The sequence below is a fragment of the Aulonocara stuartgranti genome (genome assembly GCF_965226115.1).
Source record: "Aulonocara stuartgranti genome assembly, chromosome: 3".
Taxonomy (NCBI): domain Eukaryota; kingdom Metazoa; phylum Chordata; class Actinopteri; order Cichliformes; family Cichlidae; genus Aulonocara; species Aulonocara stuartgranti.
In genome coordinates, this window is record NC_138941.1 from 49,101,211 (window position 1) to 49,120,591 (window position 19,381).

General features: G+C 40.1%; 1 protein-coding gene across 3 annotated transcripts in view; it reads left to right on the forward strand.

Moving 5' to 3' along the window:
- The window catches only part of col4a6 (collagen, type IV, alpha 6), a 144,902-nt gene that overhangs the window by 79,790 nt on the left and 45,731 nt on the right, over nucleotides 1-19,381 (forward strand). For all 3 annotated transcript variants that reach the window (XM_082528136.1, XM_082528138.1, XM_082528137.1), the window contains exon 4: nucleotides 5,169-5,246. In XM_082528136.1, the coding sequence (XP_082384262.1) occupies nucleotides 5,169-5,246 (78 nt within the window). The remainder of the gene's footprint in view (nucleotides 1-5,168; nucleotides 5,247-19,381) is intronic.

The window sequence follows — 19,381 nt, forward strand, 5'->3', positions numbered from 1 at the left end:
AAATCTCCCCTGGGATTAACAGTAGCACAAAAACCGCCCTCTGGGAGATTCAGGGACTGAGTTTTCATAGCCCTGCAGCTCCTGTAGGAGGACTGTGTAGGTGGGCCAGTAGTTTTTAAACACACCAGCTTCTCATGTTATGTTTCCCTTCTTTCTGTTTTACTTGCCTAGCTGCCTTTGTATCAGTGTCCTTGTTACCAATTTGTTTCCCCTACAGTTGGATGTAGTCTAAGTTTACCTTCCTGGACTGTCCCGGAGATTTTTGAGTTAAGAAGTTGTTCTTACCAGGAACTGCAACATATGGACCAAGATGCTGAAGTTAGAGTTCATTCTCTACAGACTCACTGTGAAACATGCTCTCATTTGTCGAAAAGTCTAAGTCTGTGAGAAATGTTTGAGTTACTTGAGAGTTAATTTTAACCCTGTAACACAAGAAAGCTTGCTTCTGTCTTCACTTCACATTTTTTGCTTTTATGTTGTCCAGCAGCAGAAAGTGCTCAGCACGCCTTAAACACACGAGAGAACACAAGAGATGATCAAGTAGCATTCACATTGTGAAGCTCATTGTCCTGATATCTTCACCTTTTCTATGAGATAATCTTAGCTGTCTGTAGCTCTGTAAGTGTGTGTGTGCTGAGTTTCATAGAGAGGAAAATTTGACTGTTCTGTCATGTTTAAAGGTCTCCTTTGACATTTATGTTTGAGCTTTAGGGTGTTGGGATTAGCAGTACAGTGTAATACCTGTGTCTGCTTGTCCAAATGTACTCACGTGTTCCTGTTAACAGTAGTTCTTTGCCGCGTGCACGTGACTATGTTTTGTCTCTCCGCGTTCACCGTTACATCACTCGGCTTCTACTCTTGAGTTTTTTCCCCCGCTGATCTGCAGCTTAGCATCTGTTTGCACATATCATCCCTCATCTTTAAAGTCTGGGTGTGGACAGAGGGAAGTGAACAAGCACCAGTGCCCAAGCACATCTCCGCCCTGCTCAGGTGGAACCTGGATTAGAGCCCAGAAGTGAGGATCCCGGGGACAAAGAGAATCTGAATCAGTGCTCTCTCATTCGACAATACACCAGGAAGAATTTGTGGTTTAACAAAAGAAGGATAACAGACCCAAATCAAAAGTTGAAATCTGAGAACTGAGATGCACAGACTATTAATCAGCATCAAATCTGAAGTCTCTCCTTTGCTTTTCTTTCTTTTGCTATTATTTTCTAATTCCATAGATTTCCCATCATCCTTGCCTCTTTTCCTTTAAAAAAATCTTTTAAAGATTTCATTGTGATTAGGAAAAATGCTCCAAATCACTTGCTGTGCTTCTATTTTTAGCTTCTTGTCTCTTTAGCCTCTTTGCCAAAGGTTCAATCTGAGCACCCTCCCTATTTTTTTTTTTTTGGTCTCCCCCCATTCCTACTTTCTCTTTCTCCCTTTTTTCTCCCTCTCTTGTTTCCCTCTCTGTTGCCCTCCTTCTGTCATTGTGATTAGACCAATAGAGGAGATCAGAGGGAATAAAAGCATGACCAGCACCAATGACCTTTCCCCTCCTTCTCTCTTTCTCTCTCCCTACTCTGTGCCAAGCTCACTTTCTCATTGTTGTAAAATTTCCTCTACTTTTTTTTCTCTACAATCACACAATGCAGCAGCAGCAGTTGTAGTACTTGTAGCAGGTGAAGTTGCCAATAGTATTCTTTGGTCTGTCCTTCTCTATTAATATTCTTTGCTAAAAATATTTATAAACTTTGTCTTCTAGAAAAAAATGCCTAATTCCAGGAATCTCTCTAGTTTTATACTCAAAGAAATTTTAAAGCCATTTGGATTGGAACTTTTGAGCGAACCTCAACCTTGATTATTGCTCTCACAGTCTGGGGTCATATGATCTAATACAGAAAACACATAAGCTCCACCCTGCAAACTTTCAAACCTCATCACAACATATCCTCATCCACATCTGTCCTCTTCATCTTCGTCAGATGGCAACTGACGTCTTTCTATCCGTCTCTCCTCTTCATGAGCAGTCAGTGAAATGTCAGCCAAGACCCTCGAGTTTGACCCTGGAGAGAGGTTCAAACAGCTGTTTCATATAGAGCATTTTTTCTTGGGTTCACACAGAAACAATCAAGACTGCAACACTTTATTTGAGCAGGTGACAAAATTTCAGGCATCATCAATAAATTCAGAGATCCATACGAGCACTCGCAGATTTCGTCTATCTCATCATCGGATCCATAAGCACGGATGGATGTGTTTGGGTTTTTTGAAGTTTACAGAGCCTCGTGTAGTTTAAGACTCATGGGTCAGCTTATAAAGGTTCTCTCTCTCTCTCGCTGTCTCTCTCTGGGTGGCCTATAAACTCCAAAAGAGCCGTGTGATGTTCCATAGATATCTCAGGAATGGAACCCAAAAGGTTAATCTGCAGTTCACTTGGAGTTTATAAGCTGCAAAATAGACATGTTCAGGCCTGTGATGACCGGGGAGTCTCTATCATCTGATGCATTGTTGTTCAGTGCCAACAAACTGACATGTAGTGAAGATTTTTTTAGTTTTTGGCCCTCTGAATAAAAAATAAACTTGCCTCTGAGGTCCACATCATTACAACTGAAAACCCTAACCCTTTATTTTGAAGAAAGGCAAACTGGACTTTTTTGGGAAAACTGAACAGTTTTTCATGAGCAAAAGTTATCTGTGTTCCTTGACAAGGCAATCTAGAAATAGAAAGTGACATATTCTTATTGGATGGGATTAGAGTAAGAGTTAAGGTTGGGGTCTTGACTGATGATGACCCAAAAAGTCAGACAGTTAAAGTCAAGAATAAAACTTTATGAGCTTTTCTGCAAATTTCTCCAGATACTACAACATATAAACCAAATTCATTTTTTACCATTAATATGTAACAGATATAATAAAATCAAAGTGTATGACTGAAGAGTTGAAGTTACACCTTTCTAGAAGGTAAATCTGCATCTGAACGTCTTTTCCTTCAGTATTTATAAGCAGTAAAAGATGTTTATCAGCGTTTCGTATTGCATGATCTTTGTTTCAGTTTTTGTAAGTTCATGTAGGATTCATATTCTTGAGCTTGAAATCCGTTCCAGTAGTGGATGTTCATATTACATATTACAAGTAATCCCTGTGACCTGAAAGGCTTTAGACTGCTCTGAATGATCAGTTTCAGACAGCTTTAAGACATCCTAGGCACACCAGCTACACCATCAGCCAATCAGAGGAAAGTTGTCTCAGGAGACAGGAGCTAAAACAGCTTGTTTCAGAGAGAGAATGGACTGCATCGAGGCACCGAGATAAGATAAAGAGGGATCAGTTTGAACTGTGAATCATGCAAAGCTACTCTAGGGCACTCCAAGAATAAAAATATGTCATTTAGAAATTTACACAAAAGGTCTACTTTAAAGTGAGATTGCTTGTTGAGGCCGCTGCTTGAACATTAAAATGAAACTTTATCTATTATAATTTAAAAAAATTTCCATAAGGACCGAATCTCATATAGAAAAGCTCCTGTAAATGCAGATCACCAGAGGAGTGTTTTAGAGCTTCAGTAGCCGAATGTCACGCACACTGAACCTGTGTTGAGTGCAGATAAATGAGAAAACACAAAACTCATTTGGAAGAAGTCAATGCACACACATCAGACATCATTACTGTATGAACTCTGTGTGAGCATGCTGCTTCTCTTACTGGCTGAGTTATGCTGACATGTGCTTCTCTCTGCTGCTGTTTCAGAACCATGAACAGCACTTTTAGTTGCATGCTAGTTGTATGATAGTTCTTCTACTTAACCTGACCATGTGAGCTCTCAACTGATACCATCACTACCTAATACACATGATAAAAAATAATCATAATAATAATGAAAAATACCCAACAAATGTTATAAAAAATCGGCAAACTCCTCTCATCCTCAATCCCGAGAATCAGCACAACCCTAGCGTGCCGTCACATGGCGCAATAATAGTAATAATAACTGTTGAATCGGAAGTTTCTCTCACTGAAAGTGTTTCAGGCTTATTTGTACGCTGACATTAGATCAGATCTCAGATTGTAACTTGAATGCTGGTTTAATCTCTTAACCCCCAACGCCCCCAGATACTGGGGCAAAAGGCAGGAGATGGGTTAGACGTCGGGGCTTAAGAGGTTAAAGCTGGTTTGTATTACAGTTGCGGTCACGTTGGGTTACTTTCAGGTTTGAGGTCACAGAGAGTACAGTCTGGCCTTCTTTAATGCTCGGTGGCCATCAGAAAAAGGTTGTGTGAAGCTGTATCACACAGTGTCCTTGTCATGCTTTGAAAAAGCAGTCCACTCTGATTATGATGGGCTGTTAGTTATGGAGTATAATTAGTCATGCAAAACTGATAAATGCAGAGCCGCGCTTCTTTAAAAACATCGACCACACTTTGCATTTCATGTTGTGAGAACCTTTGAATCCTCCCAATTCAGCATAAATTCAGGAAGCTTTATGAGCCAAGCCTTTAACATGCCGATTGGTACGTTTTGTTATTTAAGCGAATAACAAAGTTGGATTACGATTAGATTCATCCATAAAGCTTTCATTTATTCACTAATACAGACTCTCTTATTTGCCAAATATGAAGCCTCGTCTCTGGCTGAGAAAGCAAACCGGTCACAATGACATTATGATGGCGCCCTGCAGGGTGAAGGGTTTCCCCATCACTGGTTCTGCAGTCTTGGTTCGGTTTTGGACTTGTCACAAGTGCAACAGTGCAACTGGATAATAAACACCATACAGAACGTGATGGCACACATTGTGTTTGGAGAATACATAAAAGAAATTCCTGCACTTCATCAATAAGCACCTCTGCCTTCTCTAAATCCACCTTAACAACTTTTGACCTTTTTAAAATTACATCAAATTTGTCAGTGTCTGGCAGCTGCAGCAGCAGCAGATATTGTCGGTGTGACTCATTGCGTTGCTGTGTTTGATTGTTGCCATATTTTTATCAAGGTGTTTGAAGTGGTGCTCTTGCAGCGGCGTGTTCAGTGTCATACTTTTATACCCCACAGTTCCACTAAAAGGAGGGAGAGGATGTCTCGCCCACTTTGGATAAACACCTGAAAGTTTGATCTGGAACAGCTATCGCATATCTCATGCATTTCCCAGAATTTCTTTCTAATTTGTCACCTTTTTATTTCTTCAGGGTGGCAAGTTTGATGAACCATGTGACGGCTTGGACTGCAGCAGAGGGTGCAGGTGCTTTCCAGAGAAAGGAAGCAGGGTGAGTATTTCACAAGTTTTCAACTGTGTACTCTCCTCTGGAGTTTGGGGAAATGCTTTCCATTTCATGTCCTCTTCACTTGTTTAAGTCCAATAACAACACCTGAGAAACTTGTTGAAAGTCTTCAACTTGGTAGCAAAGTCTGTGTTGAACCCAGTTTCTCAGATAGTTGATGGATCTAAGAAGTTCTTAGTTCAGCTAAACTCTTATTAGTAGATATTTAAATTTTTATTATTAAAAACAAAGTAGTTTTAAAGTTGCTCATGTACATGTACATTTCTCTGTACTTTCCTTCTAGAGAAAGATGTATGTCTTTCTAAAATCGGTGGAATACGAACACATCAAAGTATCATCAGAAATTATAAGATGCCTAAGACAGCTCAGACTGTGTTAAAGAATAAAGGTGGTCACACCAAATATTGTCTTTCAAGCTTGTTAAAATTGTAGAGCCTGTGTTTTTTCCCTTTTCTCTACTGCATTTCTATATGTTTATGCATCCAAAATGAGGGCTGGCTGCAGACTCTGGCACAGTTTTGCAAAAAGAAAAAAACAACTTCAAGTTTCACAGTTGTTCACTCGATGTTAGGAACTATTAAACACTCCTTTATTCATCTAGAGTCATCGTCGTTATCTTACTTAATCTTAATTTTGTTATCTGGCAGCTTTACAGTCACACAGAGGAGTTTATTGTACTGATAACTGCACTGATCCTCTTTGAAGTTTCAGTTAATTATGGTTTTTACTCTGAGGAAACAAGTACATTACCTTCATTTAATTAAGGAATAATTACCTCGAGGCTTCAGTTCCAGGCCTTATCTCTCTCCATCGTACAGCTACATACATTAACACCCAGAAACATTATCGCTATTTGACACGTATCAAAGCGACGCCTGTATCAGACTGTGTAATGCAAGCTCCGACAGTTCTCATCAATAGCTGTAAATGTGGTTTCTCCAGAAGACGAATCAACGAGTAAACACAAAACAGCATGTGGCTCCGGGCGAGGAACTTATTTTCTCATCACCGCTACCATGAAATTAACAATAACATCCAAACAAAGGCTGGCAGAATATGATGGAATCAGCTCACTGATTAGTGGTGATGACACATACGCACAGTATATATCACCCGTCATCTGTTTGCACTTCAGTATCGAGCAAAAGAGCGGCTGACTCCTCTGATTTATGGCTGGAATTTAAGAGGAAACTTTTAAATGTCAGTGTGATCCTGCTGGTCTCTAATAAATTACTGTACGAGGTTTTAAAAAAGCTTCAGCATCATCGGGCCAGACGGGCGAGTGCTGCAAACAAACACAAACTCTCTAAAACAACAGAAGGTGGCGATATTAATGCTTCCAATACAAACTGCTGCTTTATTAGCAAGATTTAAAAATGAGTAAATCACAGTTGCTACAGCAATAAAACATCAGCCATAGTTTTAAATGTTGCTTTTGAGTCAGAATCGACCGAGTGCCGGCGTTAAAAAAAAACAGTACACAAAGAGAGCGAAGTCATAAGATTAATGTAAGAAATGGGAGCCTGTTACATATATATTTCTGAGAGTTCTCATTTTATGAAACAGGGAATATTTAAATGAAGAGCACAAACTGATTTACTCATGTTTGCGACAGTTTTCTGCCAATTGTTTTTTTTTTGGTTTTTTTTGTGGTTAACATTGAAATGAACTGCTTAGAAAACAGCAGAACCACGCCTATGAGCGCTGTTTGAGGATTACACACTATTTTACCCTGCTTTTTAAATCTTACACTCTTGTCACTGCTCTTTGAGCTTTACTTTGTTCCAAATCAGTAACTGAAAGTGCACTAGAACGAAGTGAAAGTGTCATTCTTTTAAATGTTTTTTTATTCCTCAGAAAAATCCTATTTATCCTTGGATTTTTCCCTCTCGGGCTACAAACTGGGTTGTTGATGGGTGAGGCCACCGGTATTACCCTTTAAATGAAGCATGAAAAAAACAGTCGATCTATCCATCCAAAAATCCATAAATCCATCCATCCATCCTCTTCTGCAGAGGTCGTCTCCAGGTACTCTTGCTTCCTCCCACAGCCCAAAGACATAGATGTAGTCGTGTTGGGTTAATCGGTGAGTCTAAATTGTCCACAGGTGTGAGTGTGAGTGCAAATCAGTGAGCATAATCCAAATATTAAATAGTGAAACGCAGCAAAAATCCTTTTAGTATAAATAAACAGGATTTGGTTGTTGCTGCTTATCTAAAATAGCCCTGTTTTTCTTATGTAAATCAGTGAATCGTGCTCTTCAATAAAACAGCAAATTATTATTAGATCATTTCCAAAATTAAATCCCTGCTTAGACGTCCTGACTAAAGCCAGACTAACTGTGAGCTCGGTCTCTTTCAGCCTTTATCCAAACAGCAATTACTGTCTGACACAGCAGCCCTACACTTACTGCCTGCTAACTGTACACCACTTTAGGTAAATAACATGGTGACGAGTGTCGCCTTACCCGTAGGTAAATGTAGGTAAATGATACAGCTCAGGTAATGCCACCTACCTCTGCTCAGCCCCTCTGATAAGCCTAAATGACACAGCCGCTGTGTCTTTAACTGTTACTGTTGGGAGCCGTTTGAGCGGGAAGGTGCTCATTTGTCTCTTTTCAGTTTTACTTTTGTAGTTAGAGCTCAGAGAGCTCAGGCATGCTCCCGATAACGGCCGTTAACGGACGCCCGACTGGGTTCTGTCAGCTGAAGCGTTGAACACAAAGCGAGGTTTAAAGGAGACTCGAGTTATGCCACAAAGGAAAGTTTTTAAATCTCTGTTTCTAAACTTAAAGCAAACCAGTGCTCACAGACCTAAACATTAGCTGTTTGCTTTCAAGGTTGTTTCTCTATAAAGGAATTAAGGGAGCATATTTATGTTTTTGCCTTCAGTGAATGTTATTTATGTATGTACATGTATACAGTGTCTAACAAATGATTAGACCACTAACTAAACGCAATGTTTATGTGACAGCTGCCCTAAATTAACTGTACTAGTAATCGATTTTGAATGTTTCTGTAATGGTTAATCGAGGAATATGTGCAACATCCACAATTAAAATTGTGTTTTTAATGTAAAATATAATTATTATTATTGTAGCCACGAATTGTTTAAATTCAATTAAAGCACAAAAAGTTTGGGAGCCGTTGGGTTAGAAATGACAGATGAATTCCTTCAGGTTTCATTAATGGTCCAGAAAAATAAAAACAACAAAAAATACTGTTGAATGTTGAAAGTCAAGTACAACAGAAAAATAGATAAACTGGATTACTTAATTATTGGTGATCAGTAAGTTGTTTTTAAAGTTCACATTAGACCAATAAAATATAAAGAAATGAGGGCTGGCTCAAGACTTTTGCACAGAACTGTGACTCAGTTTTGAGTTTAAGTACACTCCCGCCTCAGTGGGACTCTAAAAACAGTATCCCAGCATCGATCGTCGTCACGCTCATACATGATGTAAACATTCAGACAAGTAAAAAGATATTCAATATTTCACAGATCATTATCTTTAATTGGGTTTTAAGATCTTTCCCGATATTAAAGACGAGTGGAAGTTCTGCTATCTTGCATCTGCAGCCTCGCAGGCCCCCCTAAATCCTCCTGAAGACATCTCTAATGCTCTTTACCTTGTAAATCCCACTTTAATGGCTTCTCCCCGAGTTCCTGTCACAGCCCTGCCTCTCCAGACACACAGCAGTGAGATGTTTCTACAGTCTGTCAAATATCTTCCTCTGATTTCCTCTTGATAAGTTTGCTTTGGACGAGAAACAGTCAGCCGGCGCTGTCAGGATTTCAGCCGGACGTGAATTGCGTTTATCATCCCGGAGCTGTTTCTGCTGGAAACTTTGTCAGCTTTTATTAACATAGTAAAAAAATGGATGTGCTGATATGAATCAAAGATAGCTGAGGGTAACTGACAACGTTTAAATGTTGTCGCGTATGTTTTGTGCAGATGTGCTCTTGAACCCTTAAGGGGAACTTTTATGTTTTTCTTAAATTTCCTATCTGCACACAAGGACGTCTAAGAACCGGAACAAATGAGGGGGTTTATCAGGAGTTCATCTCACAAAGAAAAAGCAGCACTCTCTATTTATCAGATACTTTGATAGTGGAGAAAAAGCACAACATACCACGAACCATCACTCTTCCATGCATCGATCTCTTATCAGTTGCTCTTTAAGCTGCCTTAGTTTGCCCACAGCTGCTGCACATCAGCACGCTGCATCTGATGTAGTGTTAGCTTACAGCACCTCATTGAATCCACATACATCCCACCTACACCATAGCGGCATAGTGATGTCCACGTTTGCAATGTTACTGCTGGTGTCGCTACATTGATCCGCCTTCACGAGCAGAGCTGAGCTGTTTATGTTGGACTGGAGTTAATAACTCTTGGTCAGTTACTTAAAAAAGAAAAAGATTTCGGAAGAGACTAGACGTGCGGTAATAGACACATCGGCCGATCGACCACCAGAGGAGGATATTTTATTTGAAGCCAACATGAGAAGAATCATGGGAAAACATTTAAAGAGACATCAAAAACACATTTACATGTAAATACATATCAGTCACCAAGCTTAATTGTTTCCAGCGTAGAAGGAGCCTGGGAGGTACTTCATACCTTCTTTGTATTACCTCCCCCTGCTGATACTGTAACTTGAGCATGCATGTCCGTTTCACGCTTTGGAGAGGCAAAGCTTGACATCTACACGGTGGTGGACCAGCGTCTATTACACGCTGTGCCGTGATACTGGGTTGGACTGAGTTGCATTTGTGCAAACTAGATACAATTCATTACAATACAGTTATACTTGTGCTAATAAATGGACTGTAAACATACCGTACAGTGTTTATATTACTAACAAGCAGAAACATGACAGCGGTTAAATTACATCCTCTAACCCATTGTATTTTAAAGTGTGACATATGTGACACAGCATATGAAAACCAGGCCAAAAGGACAAGTTTTCAGTTTCATTACATTTTTTTATGATTCCTAAAACTTTGAAATTAACACGAGAAAATGGAAAAGTTGCCAGCATCACCTTATAACTGAGAGGTTTGCTAGATGAGGTTTTATTTGCATTTTATCTATGAGAAACTATTCAAAAAACTACAGTTTGAACACAGATATGCAGACAGTGATTAGAAACACCAGAGCGCAGCACTACTGCAATTCTTTGGTGGTTTTTTGCTGTGCTGTGGCACATGTTGGGAGTTGAATATAGAGACCAGTAGAATCTCTTATAATATATGTGAAGCTACAGCTAAGAAGAGCTGGTGGAAATGAGGGAAATGCATAGGTTTAGCGTGGCTCTGTTCAGTGGTAGCATAAGTGCTCAAAGTGGTGAAACAGATGAAGTAGAGCAATCTTTTTTTAAATTTTCCTTAGCTTGTTATTGTTGAGTTTCTTTTATGTTTTCACCTGTTGTTCAGTAGAGGTGAAACTGCTTATTTTTGATTAAGTGTAACTATCTTCTTGACTAAGTAAGCCCCACTTAAATGTAGTCTGCAGTGTGGGAAGTTCCAGATTTGCAGCAGCAAATTATTATTAAAACGCTGACTGTTATTATATTTGGGATTCAGTCACCCAAGTGCTAATCATGTTACCTAGCTACATGTAAGTTTGGCCAAGTTTTGATGGCTTTAGAGCCATGGCATCTAAACTATGACAACATGAATGGCTTCTTATTTTACACAAACGATGAAGACTAAATGATCGAACTGCTTTAATATGAGGTTATTATTCCTGCACTTTCCCCAATTTCTCCCTCCAAACATCCAGAAAGACAAAAACTTTACACTGACTTTATTAATAAAATTAGTTTGGTTATCTCTTTTTTCTTTCTGTAAGTCTTTGGAAGTTCCCCTCATTCAGTAAATCACTCGTTTTAGAACGTGTGATGTACAGCGTCTCATTAAAAAAATGTGTTGGGTGTATATCAGTCGTTGACCTTTTAAATATTTGTGATACTTGCATTTGTTGTTCGTGTTTTCCCATGACAATTTTTTTGGCTCATACCTACCCACATCTGTGCGAACAGCACTTGAGGGCACTTTACCTGGAACGGTGGGCAGAGCCAGCATGCCTGGGCGTAAAAATATCAATAGAATAATCATCAGCAAATAAATGTGGCATGTAGCAGACATCTGGTAATAAAGAAAAACAAGTACAAAAAAACCAACCAAATATGTCTTCCCTGTCAGCTTCGCAAACTTAGAAAGGATAAAGAGGCTTTTATATGTGGCATTACATAACACACTGATGTTTTAGTTTTTAGTTTCATTAGATTTGCGCGACGGCTTCAGTTTTTCTTCCACTTAAAAAGTCCTGAGGCTCTGAGAGGATACAGAGCAGAAGTGTTTGAAATCTTGTGTTCACATGTTTCCGTGATGTTTTTTGTTCGGTGGATTTAACATGGATCTATTAAGTCCAAAAACATCCTCTCCAACTGGATGAACCTCGAGGGTCAAAGGGCAGCCCTGGGGACGACAGGATGGTTTGGTTGGGCTTTTCAAATTAAAGAAAGATCAGGAAGCATGTGTTTTATTTAATTTTGTCAGGCCTTTATCTGTGCTGATCAGAAACAGAGACGGAGGGGAAAAGACTTCCTGATTTTGCCGAGGGTCCAGAGGGGTCAGCTCAACATTTTCTGTGTCGTGCTGGAGTGAAGCTCTTCACACTGTCAGCTGCAATATGTGAGTGGCTCACTCAAGAGAAAGACTGCAGAGGCTGATGCTATTGAAGGCGTCTCACTGGTGCTACAGTCAGGTCCAGCCACCTCCTACCTGCAGCCGGGTGATTGGGTTATTTAGCTTAAATGAGGAGTCTTGCAAAGAGACTGATGCTCAGAAGTGATGCAGCACAAGCTGAGATATTCATTCTTGCATCAGCATGACAGCATGAGATGAGGTGACTTTACTAACATACACCCCCCCCCCCCCCCCCTAAAGCTAAACAAACTTATCATTCTTTGAGGTTTCATACCCACAACAGGGAATCAATAAATAAAAAGACATAAATATTTAAAATGACAGACGAGGTTCTGGTAGCTCATTGCCCAGACTGTCCAGTTTTTTAACTGTAACTGTTTTAAAAAAACGACATTTCTATAGTAGAAAGAGAAAACCATGAAAAACATTTCAGTTTAATTGTTTATTGCTTAATTACTCTGTGTAGTATGAATGGTTTCAAGCAAGAAGCTTGAAGACACTTTGTATATAGTTTATTTTATGTAATATTAAATTCTGAACTGTAAATGTAGTCTATTTCAAGGAAGCAAGTTTTTATTCAGTATTTCCATAAATCCTTATTTTTATGGATTTACTACGACTAGTGAGAACACACATGAGGTTTAAGGCCTGGACAATTTTGAGAAGATTCGACTCCCACATACCGACAGACTGTTAGTAACTGACATATGAAACCGCCTCGCGTTTGACACGATCTAACCTAATGAGGTGAGACCTCAGCATTGACTCAAGTACATATGTGTTTGACTTGTGCCATAATCATGCTGGTTAGTTCGGTCTTGGTCTTTAAGTGAATTGGTTGTACATGTAGCAACTATTGCATAGTGTTAGAGGTTCTCAAGAAGTACCTTCCCAGTGCAGATGCTCCTATTTTGGATATTTTCCTGTGAGCATCTTGTAAATGTTACTAACGGTAGTGTAAGCTGATCGTAAGGGCTGCACACTTGCTTGATAAGCCCTTCAATTGATGGCCTAGAAAAGGTTGGCAGATACGTTATTGTTTCTCAATCGTTATCCTTTTATCTGCGGTTATTAACAGCTGATTCCAGTTATCAGTTTTAAGGATGGGCATGGTGCAACTTTAAATGATGGATGTATTTGTTTTTTTATGCTGTTGGCTTGCCAAGGCTGGCAAAGGTGCTTATTTGAAGCCTCTAACATGCAAATTTTTTTTCTTCAAGTTGGTTCAAATGAATTTGTCTTTCAGTGTCTGTCAGTCCTGACAGACTGCGCCAAATTTGAAACTCTGTTCAGGAGAAAAGAAACAGACACACTCTCTGTCTCGCATGGAGACAGACAACAAAAAGGGGGCAGGGATAAAGGATGAATGTAGAGGAAGGTAGAGCGTCTACCTCGGCTAAAGTGAGATGAAGGCATAGGGATAGTAGATGTGTGTCACGGTAGGATGAATCCCCTATGAGGCCGCTCGATGAAAGGCTCCCTGAGGCCTTTACCTTCAGAAAAGATAAGGACACACTGCTCAGACTGTTTGTTCGTAATCCCTAAACAAAGGAGGAGGAATTGGCAGAGAAATAACAGTTTCAAAATGGATTAAGTTTTCTGTCACTGCCACAGAGAGATGGTGTCATCAGAGGTTAAAAAAGAAAGGGTAACGACAGTGGTGTTCACTGTTTGATAAAGAGAGGATACAAAGATCTCAGCAACTTGAGATTTTTGTTTCCTTTCGATAACTTTGATCTCTCGCTTTTCTGTTCCTTATCGTTCAATCTGGAGATTATTAAGTTTGCGTGCACGTCCCTGACTGAGGGCTTGTGAACAAGTGTAGCTAATAGTGGTGCACGCGTGCTTAAATCTCAGGTATTGCTATGTGTGTGTGCGACATATATGGTGATGTTCAGGACCAACTTATCAGCAGTGGCCTGTCATACAAACATCTTCCCACACACACATGCTCCTGGGCCCCAGTCTGATATTTTATCAGGTTCCCCCTTCAGGAAGTCCACCAGTTAAAGCATGCTGGTGGGTTTTGTTTAGGCTTCATCTTACACACACACACACACACACACACACACACTTGTAAAATAGTGGTAAAGGGGCCATTTTGGCTCCCATTGTCAAGAATATCTCAACGTACAAAACCCCGCCTTACTCGTCTGTCAGTCGGAGTTGAAATGAGAGCTTTGAACCTGCGCCTCGCCTTGAATCACTTTATTCAAACACACGAACACCTGACACTCATAGCCCCTCCACTCCCCAAGAAGAGGCAGCCTTTACTCTAAAAAAGGTCAAAGGTCATAGCCACCACAAAGACTAGAAAAGAGCAGAAGGTCAGGGGCACCAGGATCACAGACTCACAGACACAAAGAGACAAGTGTGCGTGCGTGTGTGTGTTTTCATGTGTGTGTTCAGAAAAGTTACTTCCCTGACCTCTGCAGCCTGTTTTCTGTCACTCCTTCTTCATCTTCTCATCTTCTTCAGACTTTGAATATTTTATTATTGTTGTTTCGTGTTAAATCTTAAAGACAGACTTGGACACAAGGTTTAAAGACCTTCTTTATCAAAGTGCATTATCTCAGTGCACTCTACTGCCCTCATATGGCATGTTCAGGAAGTGAAATTTACAACAAGTCTACATTTAGTGTGTGGGGGATTTTCCTCGGAAAAGGGAGTTTGTTTAGTTCAGAAGGGCTCATCTGATAACATGTGGTGATACAGTTTTGGCATTTTCTACTAAACACACAATAACTGATGCTTTTTTTAAAAATTGTTTTATATCATTTTATCTAAGACTTATTTTGTGTGTATGTGTATTTAATTCTGCTTCCTGTTAAAGCTGAGTTATGACAGGTGTAAGAGTGGGTATACTGAAGTGTTCGTGTGCAAGGCGGTGCACCTGTCACTGGTCCTGATAGCAGAATGTGTATACAGCTAAAGTAATAAAGAAGCAGCAAAGCAAAGTATTTTTAACCAAAACTTAAGATTGTTACACTTGCTAGTTCTGCAAAATATACAGCCTTCCAGATGGAAAACGTTCATGTGTTCCAGTATCGTATGAAGTTTAACGACATTCACATTAGTGTTGATTAGAAAATCAAGTGCAGCAGAGTTATATTGTGTGTACATAAGTTGTGTTTGGTCGAGCTTAAAGTTACAGAAGCTGGTTTTAAATGAAGTAATGCCGAATGAAGAGTTGAGTTTTATTAAGTTGCTTATGTGTGCAAAAAAGATAAAAGAGAAGAACCCAGTGTAGTATATGGTAAATGGCCTGTATTTATATAGCGCTTTACTAGTCCCTAAGGACCCCAAAGCGCTTTACATATCCAGTCATCCACACATTCACACACTGGTGATGGCAAGCTACATTGTAGCCAAGGACACAACGACTGAGACTGTCCAAGCCGGGGCTCGAACCGGCAACCTTCCGATTACAAGGCGAACTCCCAACTCTTGAGCCACGATCGCCCCTGAAAGTAAAGGAGTCATACGTCATTTTTAATACATTTTACACCAACTTAATACAACTTTATTTTATCAAAATGTATTACAAAAGCAAAAACAGAAGACTGCCCTGAGTGTTAACAACACTTCTACTCAATATTAACGTTATTTATTAGACAAAATAATGTGTTGTGTTTTTGTGCCCCATTAGTCGCACAGTCACAGGAGCACTGTGATAGCAGGAGATAAACTCTTAACCTGAACACTGACCGAAGCTACAGGAGTCTCAGTTGCAGTCTGCTATAAGGCAAATCTTTACCCAAACACTGGAAACCACGTTACTTATATGCAGTGTTGGGTAAGTTACTTTAAAATAGTAACTTAGTTACATTACTAGTTACTTCTCTCAAAAGTAACTCAGTTACTTCAAGTTACTCGTTACTTTCAAAGTAACTAGTTACTAGGGAAAGTAACTTTGGTTTTACTCAGAATTCTCTTGTTAATGTGTTGCTTCCGTAACTGGATACCCAGCAAGATTGCCAGTCTTCTAGCTTGCTTACTTGCCACAGTGCACTGTGCCACCTACCAATAGAAAGGAAAAGATAATGTGCATATTTCCACGAGAGAAATCCCACACCTGGACCGTCATTGACTGCTGCCATGATTCTAGCCTACGTCACAGCGTCATGTGCGCCTTTTACATCCAACACAAAAACTGCAGTCGTGGTGCTTTCGATTGTACTCAGAACTCGGAAATTCTGCCTTCTGAATAGGAAGATGTAGGCAACACCAGACTGCAGATGAGCCGCATACAGAGCTGGACTGGGACAGAAAATTGGCCCGGGCATTTTGACTAGAGACCGGCCCACCATTATAGGAAAAATCATAAAGCCTTTGAATGAAAATAAACACTGTTGTGACAGTGATGTACACTGTTTTGATGGTATATATGCATCAATCTATCAATCGTTTGTTGAAAGATTCAGATAATTATTTTTTAAAAGCGAGACATTTTAAATGAGAATAAGAAAGAAAAGTATTTCTTTGTGCCCCCCTTTCCCTGTTAATGCCCTACCTGGCCCCCTGGCAACACTTTGCTAGACCCGCCCCTGCACAGTTACCAGCTGTCAGCTACCTAAAAAAGGATCCTGGTGTTATTTGTCTCTCAGAAACAGTTCATAACTTCCCTTCAACTCATTCATGTCACCTAAAAGGTAAACCTGTTTCTCCATCACCTGTTCAGCTCTGATGGTTCAGTAAGGACATCTCCTGGTTTCATCTTCATGTTTCCCTCTCACCAGATAACCAAACCGACATCATGACCAGCAGCTTTGCAGCTGTGGCTCCAGCAAACATCAGCTGATACTAGAAATTAATATTAAATAAATTCTAACAACAGCTGATCAAGCTTAAACGTGCTGCTGTTGTTTAGCGCGACATCCGCTGGTTTCCTCTTTCGGCGCAAAGTGAGCGATAAACAAACAAGAGAGCCGATCAGCTGATCAATGATCAGTTTCATGATTGAAGTAGAAACGGGAGAGGGAGGGGGGAGAATGAAAGAAGAAGAGGCAGCTGTGCAGCAAAGACACAGAACAACTCCAGCTTTGTGTCTTTTTCATTGTAGCTGAATTACGGGACAAACTGTTCCTTTTCACCTCAATAAGAAACGCGTAATATTTTCTCTGAATACCAGACGGGACGGTTGGCAACTCTAATAACTTATTAACAAAATAAAGTTCAACATCATTAACTTCATAGCACCACCCAGCTGTATAGAAACTCCGTCATGCTAGCTAGCACGCAGTACGGAAAAAGTCAGAATTACGAAAATAAACTCCACCTAAACTTGGTTCATATCTGACCCAGAGAGACTGCAGGTCATAACTTCTTACCTGAAGTTCAGTTCACACTTGGACCGGCAGCCGCCTCGGGTCTCTTTTCCTTCTGCGTCCCTTTTCCTTCATCCACCTGCTGGCCTCCACCACTTGCTAATGTTACTGAATCTGTGGAAGCTCCGCGATAGCCACCACACGAAGTAACGAGTAACAACCCTATCTAAATCCCAGTAACGAGTAACGCGTTCCTGATTTTGGCATAATAACTAGTTACCGTGCTCGTTACCACAATAATAACGTAGTTACTGTAACGCGTTACTTAATAACGCGTTAGTCCCAACACTGCTTATATGGACGAATCACAATCTAAACAGCAAACCTGAAATAATCATCACAACACGACTAAAGTGCAAAATTATTCGTACATTACTTCTAATGTGTCTCATTGGATACATATACTTCTTAGTCCCAAAAAGTTACATTTTTTTCTAGTTTTTAAGACATTAAACTTTCATTTTATATGTCTAATACTAGCTGCAATCCTATTTATTTAACTCAAACAAAATTAAAGAATTAAACTGAATAAAAAATAAGTGTTGAGTAAAAGATCCAGAGGCCAGATCTCTGTAGTTTATCCTCACTGCTCCCTTTTCTGTACAAAGTAGGAATTAAATACCTGGGCGATCTAAGTCTAAGCACACAAACACACTCAAACAAAGGTCAACACGTGCAGGAATGTGCAAACCTGATTATTACTGATTTTATAGGCTCTTGTGATTTAAAGTGATGACAGCAAAGTTGTTTTATGACAATTCCACATAAATGCAAACTGTCATTTATGACATTTTATTCTCAGAGCTGCCGTGCCCTTCTTGTTAAGCATAAACTCAGTGAGACCCTGTTAAACATGCAGAAGCTCATCAATTTAAAGGGCAAGACGAAATATGTCACCCAGAAATACAGAACATGCAATTATGTCTGAGCATGTGTGTGGTATTTCTTAATCCGCTCGCACTGCGTGTCTCATACATTGAGTACTGCTTTAAAATAAGCACGATTAAAAGCAAATATGTTGCTCTTGCTGCTTTGATTTAGACCTCGCTGACTCCTCGCTGCACTTTGGGTGGGCGTCAGATGGTATCGCATGGGAGTAGAGGGTCCTCTGCTGTTGTTTCTCCTCTTAGGGCTCTTGTTTTGAAGGAGCAGAGAGGAGATACGTGGAGGAGATATGTCCCACACTGCTGATGGAGACACACACAGATACGCTCTAATATAGAAAATATGCACATTAGCAGAGAGCTCTGCAGGAATCTCAATCCCAGCCTAACTAAACACAGCTGGATGAAGCTCGTCTTCGCACAAGGATGCGCCTCAGCTTTTTGTCATGCACACTTTTAATCTGAGGCAAGCCGAACAATTCAAAAGCTTAACCAAACAAAGAACAGCAAACGGCCTATGGACGAACACGCTCGACCACCGACGCATCACACCTACTAGAGCTGCCCCGCCAGTGGCAACCCACGTCACGAAAACTATGATGAAATGTACTGACACTAGTCAACGATTCAAAACGAGATGAAAATGTGACATTTAATTAGAACTAATGAATTAATTGTACAGAAAGGCAGTTTGGAACTGATCCAATCAGAAGTGATCTCGTTGTGCAGTAAGGGTAGATGCTGCTGAGAAACAGGGAGGGAGGGGAGGAAGCTCCTGCACTCCCTGGAAGAGCAGCGTAGACATATGGACATATTATGTGTTTGAAGTTAAGGAAAATAAGGTTTTTTATAATCCATGTGGAGACGTGTGACAGGCTTGACTGGATTTGAGTTGTTTGCTTTTATCTCCAAGTGTAAAACATTCTCGTTCCCTTCTTCTGCAACTTTCTGGTATGTTGTAAGGAAAGAAGGAATCTAAACCATGAGGACTCACTTAATTCCTCAACTTCTTATTCACATAATTAAGAGCCTCTGTAAAGGGGAATTGAAAATTCCTTCAAAGTAAAAGTCTGGCTGTTTCTAGCGTTTTGGATCATTCGATATGACCAAGTGGACAGCGCTGAGGCCAGATTTGGAGTGATGTCTTGTTTTGATCAAGCTTTAGACTTGTTTGGCATCCCAAAGAGAGCGG